This window comes from Triticum urartu, chromosome 6A, assembly GCF_056163025.1.
Source record: "Triticum urartu cultivar PI428250 chromosome 6A, HENAU_Tu73, whole genome shotgun sequence".
Taxonomy (NCBI): Eukaryota; Viridiplantae; Streptophyta; class Magnoliopsida; order Poales; family Poaceae; genus Triticum; species Triticum urartu.
The window spans coordinates 20367615-20377255 of record NC_141878.1 but is presented as its reverse complement, the minus strand read 5'-3'; the positions used below and the strand labels follow the sequence as shown (position 1 = coordinate 20377255).

Below are 9641 nucleotides of genomic sequence, written 5' to 3'. Positions count from 1 at the left end.
GCACGCGCTGTGTCCCTGTCTTGTGGTGCTGTGTGTGTCCCATGCATTTGGCCTCAATCCATTCCCATCAGATGTTGCACCAGCTCGTCCTTTCCACGTCACTCCGCCATGTCATTCCTTGCACCTCATGCTCACGGTTTGATATCTTCATTTTTCTTTCTTCCAAACAGAGGCTCCCACATCTCCATCTCCTCTGCTCACGACTGGGTTTCAGGCTACATACACATAAACTCATCTCATGTGCAATGTGCCAACGTTCTTCTGACTGGGGACAGAGGCGGAGAGCCTGTTTTTTCCCCTATCTTGAACCAAATTAATTTTGATGAAATCAGGGTGCTTTATGGAGCCAAATCGCTGAGATCATACGGATAATAGTATTCATCAAGGGAATAAATCTGGCAAATGTAAACCAAAGTGGAGGGAAAGGGACAAGAGAGAGACAACAGGCATGTATGTGTGTGTGTGTGTGTGTGTGAGAATTATTACACCATGTAGTGCTGTGTGTGTCCCATGTATTTGGCCTCATCTTTCCATCCAATGTAGTTGGCCACTCTGCCCTGCTATGTCCTGCATCTCTCATGTACATGTTCATCTCCTCTGCTCAGTGCTGGCTTTCAAGAATCACGATACACATACATACATACATACATACATACATACATACATACATACATACATACATACATACATATATATATGTCCTGCACTCATCCCATCTGCAATGGCGCTTATGGAGCTTCTAGTGAGGCAAGAGCTGCCAAGAGAGAGCCTGGTTTTCTCAAATCAAATTAGACTGGATGAAATCCAAAAATACCCAAATGAACCTGGGTCTAAACCGAACAAAGTTCAAAAATAAATTTTAAAAACCTCTAACAGTTCTGAAACTTTTTTGTCACAATCATGGTATAGTATTATACTGACGTGTAAAGTTGCAGACAAATGACTTATGTGGTCCTAGTCTTCTGTGCGAAAAACACAAACAAAATCGGTTCTATATATAAGTTATTATCCAAGTTTCTGTACGTTGTGGTTTTGCTTTTCCGCCCATAAGAACATTGAAGCCATTCTTTTAGCGAAACTTTGTGTGTGAGTATAACATTCGGCCATGTTTGCCCAAAAGAGTTGCGGAATTGTTTTGATTATTTTTAAATTATAAAATGTAATATAGGGTGCGCCCAGAACCATATCCCAAAAATCCGCACCGGGATGAAATCATCAGGATGATAATTTATGAAACCAAATCAGTGAGATCATAGAGATAATATACATTAAGGGAATAAATCTGGCAAACATAAATATTGGTTAAGAAAAGAAAAGGGAGGAGAAAATGTGGGAGAGGAGTACACCAAGTCCATCCAGTAGTGGCAGCCAACCAAGTCAGCCTCCCGGCCAACGAACCGGTCCACCATCCCCCAGAAGAACCCAGCCGCACCAGCACGCCACCCCTTCCGTCCCACTGACAGGGCGACCCATGCGACATGCGGGCCCACATGTCATTGGTGTGGAGCGAAGTGAGGCGCGTGGGCGGAGCTGCCCCTCCGCGGCCGTCTGCCCCGCAGTATATATGGCCGGCGCTCCGGCAGCGGTTCCCCACCATTCCCTCACCTCCACTCCGACCAAGAAATCCACAGAGACCAAGCCCAGGCCCGGCCCAAAGCCCACCACGAGCCCGAGGATGGCCGCCGCAGAGACGCCGCCGCCGACCGGCGGGATGGGCTTCCTGGGGCTGCTCAGCTTCCGCCGCAGCGCCACCGCCGTAGCCTCCTTCGACCCGGCGCAGGACGACGAGCTGCTCGTCCTCGACGCGCTCCAGGCCCACGTCGCCGACCGCCTCGCTGCCCTCTCCACCTCCGCGCAGCAGGGGCAGCAGGGGCCGCTGCTCTCGCTGGCGTTCCTCTCCAAGCTGCTCGACGCCGTGGTGTCCTCGGACGCCGCGTTCCGGGACGCCCTCGCCGTGGGCCCCGTGGGCGCCGCGCTCGCCAGGCCCCCCGCCGACCGCCTCGCCGCCGACCTGCTCGACCGCTCCGTCAAGGCGCTCGACGTGCTCAACGCCGTCTCCCTCGCGCTCGCCTCGCTCCGGGGCTCCCACCGCGCCGCGCTCACCGCGGCCTCCTGCCTCCTCGCCGCCGACCCGCCGCTGCTCCACCGCGCGCAGTTCGCGCGCGCGCGCCGGGCCATCTCCAGGCTCTTCCCGGACGCCCGGGCCGCGCCGTCGACGCCCTGCAGCTCGCGCGCCGCCCGCGCGCTCTCCTTCAGCGTGTCGTCCAAGAACTGGTCCACGGGGCGCCACGTGCACGCCATGGCGGCGCACCTCGCGCCGCCGCCGCAGGCCGCCACCGCCCCCGGCGCCGGGGGCGGCCTCGGGCTGGCACTCTACACCATGAGCTCCGTCCTCGTGTTCGCCATGTGGGCGCTCGTCGCCGCCGTGCCCTGCCAGGACCGGGCCTCCGCGGCTGCCCCCATCGCGCCGGCCAAGCAGGCGCAGTGGGCTGCTCCCATGACGGCCCTCCAGGAGCGGATCATCGAGGAGTCGAGGCGGAGGGACAAGAAGGGGTCGTCCTCCGGGGCGTCCTCGCCGGCGTCCACGGGGCTCCTCGCCGAGATGCAGGCCGTGGAGCGCGCCGCGCGGGAGCTCAACAGCCTCCTCGAGGAGATCGCCGAGGAGGAGGACGAGGCCGCGGAGGTGGAGGCGCCGGCGTCCATCAGCGAGGAGCGCGCGGGTGACGTTCTCGAGCGCGCCGAGGCGCTGGCCGGCGCGTGCAGGGCGCTGGAGGACGGCCTCGCGCCGCTGGAGCGGCAGGTGCGCGCCGTGTTCCACCGCGTCGTGGCCAGCCGCGCCGAGGTCGTGCGCTGCATGGAGCACAGCGTGCGCAGCACCGCCGGGTCCGCCTCCGGCGCGGCGGCGCCGCAGCAGCCCCATTCCTTCTGAGCAGAGGACGGCTGATTAGGATTAAGAAAAATCCCTTCTTTCTCTGCTCAGCTGTACCATTCTTTGATTTGTATCACTACTTCCGGCACTCTCTCCGTGCCTGTGTGATCTTCTTTGTGTATGTAGATGATGTATGGCTTGGCTGTAAAAACTAACTTTTTTGGATTGATTAGTGCTCTTCGTTCTTGATGCTTAACAGCAGAGACAAGAGAATGTGTGTTATCTGTTGAAACTTGAAAGAGGAAAAAAGAAAAGACAGAGTCAAGGTTTTGTCTCCCAAAAGAACCAAACAATACAAAGAATGGTTCAAAGATTGCAGAATTTGTCAGCCCTTATCATCATCACCAGCAGCATCATGCAAAAAAATCGTCTTCCTTCCTTTTGCGTTGCACTTTTTCTCTGATGAGATCATCATCCATTTCTCCTGGGATCAACAGACCCTAGTTTCATCTCTGCAACCTCCAATCATCAACCTGTTCAAGATTCAGATGCCCAAAATCTGGGCTGCAAAATCATCCAGGGCTGTTTGAGGAATCAGGATTCAGATGACCAAAAGTTTTTTAGGGTGCAACCTTGAGATGGATGGTTGACAAGCAGGTTGACTCAGGACAGGGATGGATGAGTGAATCAGAGACAAAGATCGATCAAGTTGGTGGATTGAAGTCCTTGGAGAAAAGAGGAGGCAATCAAAGGCAAGGTTGACTCAACCCAGCCAAGCCAAGCCAAGCCGGCCGGCCTGCAGCTACCGAACAGTGACAGACAGAGATTTGAATGGCCAGGGATGTGCAGGCCATCAAGGGGGCACAGCCTGGGATGAGCTGTGAGATGGCTTGGCACTTTGTCCTCTTTGCCATACTATTCAACTCGGCTGACCTGTCTGTCCTCGGGTCTATTCTATGACTAATCTCACACCAATCCTAAAGCTGCAGTTAAGTATTGCTTATTCTTCTTTCCTGAGAGAAATACATAAAAATGTGTCTGTGCGCTTGCTTGCTAGCTGCTGCCACTTGTAGCCAGGAGACAGAGTCTCATTTTCATATGCTATTCATATTATGGTCTCAATTTTGACTCCAGAGATGAAGGGACTTTTTGTAGCAGTACTGATATTTGACCCATGTACTGAAGGCATGAGCTAATCTCTGCGCTTAGCTTCTTGCATGTAGATTATGTGCAGTTAGACTATAGCCAGTTCATGAAAATGGGATGCAGAAGCAGATATTCAACAGCTTGGTTAGGCCATAATTAAATTAAATTAAATGGGCATGGAAATGGAAATACAATGGTACTGACTCACCTGTGAGAATGACCTAGCCATCATGATGAGGAAGGAGTACGCTTAACTCTGAATCCTCGACATGTTCCGTGTGCTATCATTATCATTAATCATGAGGCATTGAACCTTTGTCACGCATCTTTAATTTCATCACATTTTCTATGCTGCCAGCGGTGTACTGGGCAGGACTGTAGTGACACCATGGATCAGCAAAAGTCAGATACACCTGGCTATAGCAGCTGTCAAGGATAACATTTCCATTATAAAAATGTTATTCTTTTTGTGGGTTTTTTGGAGAAATTTCTTTTTGGTGAGCTGTAAGAAGTTTAATTTTTTTCCAGATAATGTATACTCTAATTCATACATTTCAAATATATGACCCTGTCGTCCCCGTGTAGACCGAAGAGGACTCTTCGTTCTTTTCTTGACCGAAGTGGTACTCTTCGTCTTCGTATTGATCAGGCCAAAGACATGCACTTTTGGGCTAAAGAGTACTCTTCGCAGGCCCGTAGGCCAAACAGATGATCTTCGGCCCAGCCTCGACCGGAGAGCACTCTTCGTCCGTCACGCGGCTAAAGATTGCTAAAGCGGGATATTGCGTCAGTACGATTTGCTGCCAACCAAATCAGATGATTCATGTGTGGGAGGTTGAGTAGTACTATTTGGCATACCTTCGGAATGATGATCATTTAAAGGTTCTAGCGTTTGGGCATTGCTCCATTGGCGTGTTTAGGCAAATAGTAGTGTGGATTGTGTGTTAATCCTGTTAAACCCGCCTCTGCACCTACATGGAGTTTCTACCGCGGAGAAAATTATCAGTCCACATTATGCAATATTTCATGTCAGTGATTTGCAACGACGGCTTCGAGATATTTGATAGCGCAGACTGTCAGTTTCTCAGCAGTAATTAGTAGTTACATTCAAAAGTTTTACATTTTTCCTGCAATGCTACATGTATTGTCTATGTTTGACAGTGAAAATAAAAACAACAGAAGTAATATCAACAAAGAACTGGCGGTATTGGTTGTAAGCAATGCCGAAAGAAATTTGAAAGAAGAAGGAGGTGTGTGTACAAATGTCCTACATGCACTCAAGCAAGGCCATTCCCAAGGTATTTTACACAGTTTATCTGATGTGCACAAATGTCTACAAACATGTATATGCATTGTTTAATTAATTGCTGTTTATACAAGTATAGAATCTCATTCTATGGAGTTGGATTCTGGCAGTGATGAAGAAGCAAGCCCAACATTTGCAGAATTTACATCTTTTGGACAGCAAGGTTGTCATAATTGGAAAAGCATGCAGACTATCTTCTTGCTGAAGCGAGAGGACGAGATGAAGACACATCATTGCTTCAGCCGTTAATTGCTTCAGTTGTTGTTGCGCACGAATGTGCGGCTTTGATTCCTTCACCATTTCCATCATTGCTTCAGCCATTAATTGATTCACAAACATACCTTTTTTTCCATTGCATTCGAGACAGAGGAAACTGAACAGATTCAGATGGCGATTTTGGGCGTCATCCGAATAGTCGAAGCGGACGATGTTTGAAGACAATGTGGCATGTAAGAAGTTTACTTAAACCAAGTTCATTCTTACACCACTAGTAACTACAAAACTGTAAGCCAAAGAACTCCAACAACTCCAACAAATGACTTTTTCGACGAATGGCACTATTTCCATGCCACAAATAAGTCTCGTTGTATCATAACGATAGAAACATAAATTTATTCAGAGGTCGTCATGTTGCTATATGATGAAACAACCACTCTTGTGCACAAAGAACACGAACAAGTCAAACAAGCTAATAATCCCCATATGGTATTTTAACCGCCGCTAATGCTCGTTGCTTGAAAACTCTCCCATCAAACACATCGTGTATGGGAAAGACAAACATATGTGTTCCGCGGGTAAGCAGCCATGGTCTTCGATCTCGGAGCTATTGAAATGATAGGCCATTACTCTTTTGGATGTTCTGTGAAAGAAGAAGACAATCTCTTTGTTTGGATGAAATCCCAGGAGAGTATGCCTTCTATAACTCTGTTCCGAAGCAAGATTTGCTAGAAGAGGATGAAGGTTGATGTCGCACTTCAACATCCAGCTTATCCGATCACCTGTTTCGTCGAGGTGCCAAATCCGAAGTCCGAGTCCATCATTACCGTCAAGTCGTGCACAATATACACCATTCTCTGATTTTCCTAAACTATGGTCCGGGTAATATCCCCGACGAGCACCATTCGGTGGCTCTATTACTTGGTATTTATCATTTTTCAAGGATATCCTACAAAAGATAAACCAGTGTCGAAGTTAGAGTCAAGAAATCGCTACATCGAAACATAACCAAGGATGCGTTGTCTAAGATGTGAGTAACTACATACCTCAGAATGAAATCATGCTGGTGAAAGTAAAGTGCCTCCCGCCAGTATGTTGCATAGCAGTGATCAGGTGGGTCATCCTCCAACAAATCCCCGATGGTCCCTGCTGCCTTCCCTTCGCGAACAAAAGGCCTCTCATCCCACTGTTTTGTCCTTGATGAGAAGACGAGCAAGACATATGTCGATGGCGGCCATTCTCTTTGTTTTACGTGGCATTCAACAAAACGCAAGGTATCAGGCCGGGAGGGAATACGCTTGACTAAAAAGACCTCATAGTGCGGCGAGACTGTAGGATCAAACACGAGGTACTTATCATGATAGTACATGCCATTTTCTTGGTCGAAATAGCTGTCCTCCATGCCCGGCGTGCGCATGGGCGGAGAAGTAGTCAAGTGCGCCCACTGGCGCGTGGCTGGGTTAAGCACCCACCAATCTTCTTCCCATTCGACATCGGCGAGTAGGAGGAGGCCATTGCAGTGCTGCACGATCTTGACGCACTCAGCGTTGTGGGTATCTAGGTAGTCGAAGGGGGCGATGGTCGTTGACGACATGGCGAGTGAGAGGGCTTTTGGGAGCATCCTGCCAAACAAGTCATCAAAGTGAAGAAATATGCTGGTCAGCGAGTGCGGCAGGAGGTCCGTGAGCAGCCGATGGGCGTCAACGACGGCACACCACGCCTTGCAGACGCAGCGGCATGCTGCGAGGCTGCATGGCGCCGTCGTCTGGAGGTGGCGCAGGACGTCGGCGAGCACGTCATGAGGCAGCCGCTGCGTCAGGTCCTCCATGGTTGCCTGAGAACTTGTGCTGCTTGGATCGAGTATATGGTTTGATATTTATACTAGGGAGTTATTTTGTGATGGAATCCGTCCGATTCGATGGACATTCCGAATTGTGCTGGAGACCGGACTTCATAGACTCGGCCGGTAACAATTGGGCCGTGGCCCATGTGTCCACTGGCTCTATCCGATCCAAGCAGCACAAGTTCGGCCGTGGCCCATCGTCAGTTTTGTGTGTACGTTCAGTGCGATCGATCCAGAGCTGGCCTCCGATCAATTTGTTCGATTTGTTCGACCTCGATGCATGGCCACCGCCACCGCCGCCGTGTCGCCGGACTGGCTCAACTATCTCTCCGACGGCCTCATCATTCACATCCTCTCCTTCACCCCCTTCCATGAAACACCGCCTTCTCTCGCCGATGGCACCGTCTGATCTGGCTTGGCTCCACACCACGGCAGTCAGCATCGCCTACGCTCTTTCACAAGTTTTCTTTTCTCGATTACGTTTTTTTTTTCTGGTTTGGACTAGGAAACCCGGTTTTTGGCCCGGAGATCGTAACTAATTTCGAATATACAAGATTTAGCCTTGTGCACTATCTAATTATTCAATGGATAATATGTACAAATATGATCTCTTTATATTGAAGAAAACAGAAAAAAAAATTCCATTGCTATAATAGCATAGCATGTATGCATGCCTCTTGACATTCACTTGTACTTTATTTACTTTTTGTTCAAGGCTTTGGCAGTATCTTTATAAAATGATTCATATTTTTTTAGCTGGATGAACTAGGGGAATTGAATCTACATCTGATACATCATGAATATGTGACAATAAATTTATATATTTTCCTGTGTTATAATGTGAGACGTCAATATTAAAAAAAATCTCCTCTCGTTTTACTAGCCTAACCCTGGCTCGCTAGGATAAACTCTACCCTCCAGACCTTCACCGGTGAACCCATGGATCCACCACCCCCCTGCCTGTCACTCGTACGACTAGTGGCGGGGAGGGGAATCCCGGTGTCTTCATCCAGGTTAGTAGTTTAGGTTAGGGCTTTTTAGACCTCGGAGGTCCGCGCTCAAATGGATGGTGGTGCTTCTTCGAGTTTGTATTTCGAGCTCTTATCCTCCTCGAGTTCGTCCGTCTAGACGTAGTTGACGAAGCTCCGCCGTAGATTTCTACCGTCACGTTCAGGCGGTGAGGTTAGGATTTCTCGTCATATGACGATATTTGGTGTTAGGTGCTTCAGATCTATGCAAGGGTTCAAAGACAACAACTGGGTCTCTAGGGCGTTGCTGGTCCTTAGGGGAACATCCACGAACCCTTCCCGGCTGTTATTGACAAGGTCAAGGTCAAGCCGGCTCCGGCAGTGTGGATAGATCCGACAGTAAGATGTAGGGGTATGAAGGAGGACTGATCCTAGCTATGGCATAGATGTGACACATGAAGAGGTAACAACCCTACGTCTCGAACTCGGGAGCTATGTTTTTCTCTGGTGTATGATGATTACAGAAGATTGCGAACCCTTCTCTAAGTGCTATGGGGCAGCTTATATAGAGTGTGCCATCCCTTGATGAGCTAGCTAGCCCATTACAAGGAGGGGTTGATTAATACGCTTATTCCTATATGAGATTACGCTGAATGGATCACATGAACTGCATGATGCGAATCAAGATGCAAAGACTGCCATACACATAGGTGATGTTGCGTTCCCTGTTCTACTAAACTTTATACAAGTTTCTCTGCTCTAGTTCAAGCTTTATGCTTCCTACTTCCTAAACCAGCCAAAGAAGCAACGCCCACTCCATTCCTTCTTTGTATTCACAACATAAGTGTGAAACCCAATATTCAATGGCCTTATGTGCTAGCTTCTCAAGAGAAGCTTTATTATACTTGTGTAGAAAGCAAAAACATTACATGTTACCAAAAATGCTTTGCAGCAATTATAACACAATTTATCGTATTGTTATGCTAATACTTACTACCTCATAGTCGGAAAATCAATTATATTAGGAACTAATGCCATCACCCTGATTTGATTATCAATATTCCTGCTCACGAGTAGGGCATCGAATGGTATATTGCTTGACTAAGCTGAATACACATTACCACGTGACCTAAACAGCTCGTCTTCTGTTGGCGGTTTGGCACCAGCCAAACAGGCAATAATACAAAAACAGTAGTGGTAGAGTGACAAGTTTTTTGGGTACATTTTAGAAACGACCAGTTCAGTAGCACAAAAAAATTGCACAATACTCATAAAACGTACACCAGTTCTAGA

At 48.6% G+C, this 9641-nt stretch overlaps 2 protein-coding genes across 2 annotated transcripts; one reads left to right on the top strand and one right to left on the bottom strand.

Moving 5' to 3' along the window:
- Window positions 1-1574: 1574 nt before the first annotated feature.
- LOC147963358 (protein ROH1A-like) lies at window positions 1575-3194 on the top strand. The gene has a single exon (XM_087528182.1). The coding sequence runs from the start codon at window positions 1676-1678 to the stop codon at window positions 2927-2929; it is 1254 nt and encodes a 417-aa protein (XP_087384308.1). The 5' UTR covers window positions 1575-1675; the 3' UTR covers window positions 2930-3194.
- Window positions 3195-6041: 2847 nt separating this feature from the next.
- LOC147963357 (uncharacterized) lies at window positions 6042-7365 on the bottom strand. The gene is made up of 2 exons (XM_087529551.1): window positions 6584-7365; window positions 6042-6486 (listed from the first exon to the last, which is right to left on the bottom strand). The coding sequence occupies exons 1-2, from the start codon at window positions 7363-7365 to the stop codon at window positions 6042-6044; spliced, it is 1227 nt and encodes a 408-aa protein (XP_087385677.1).
- Window positions 7366-9641: the final 2276 nt, after the last annotated feature.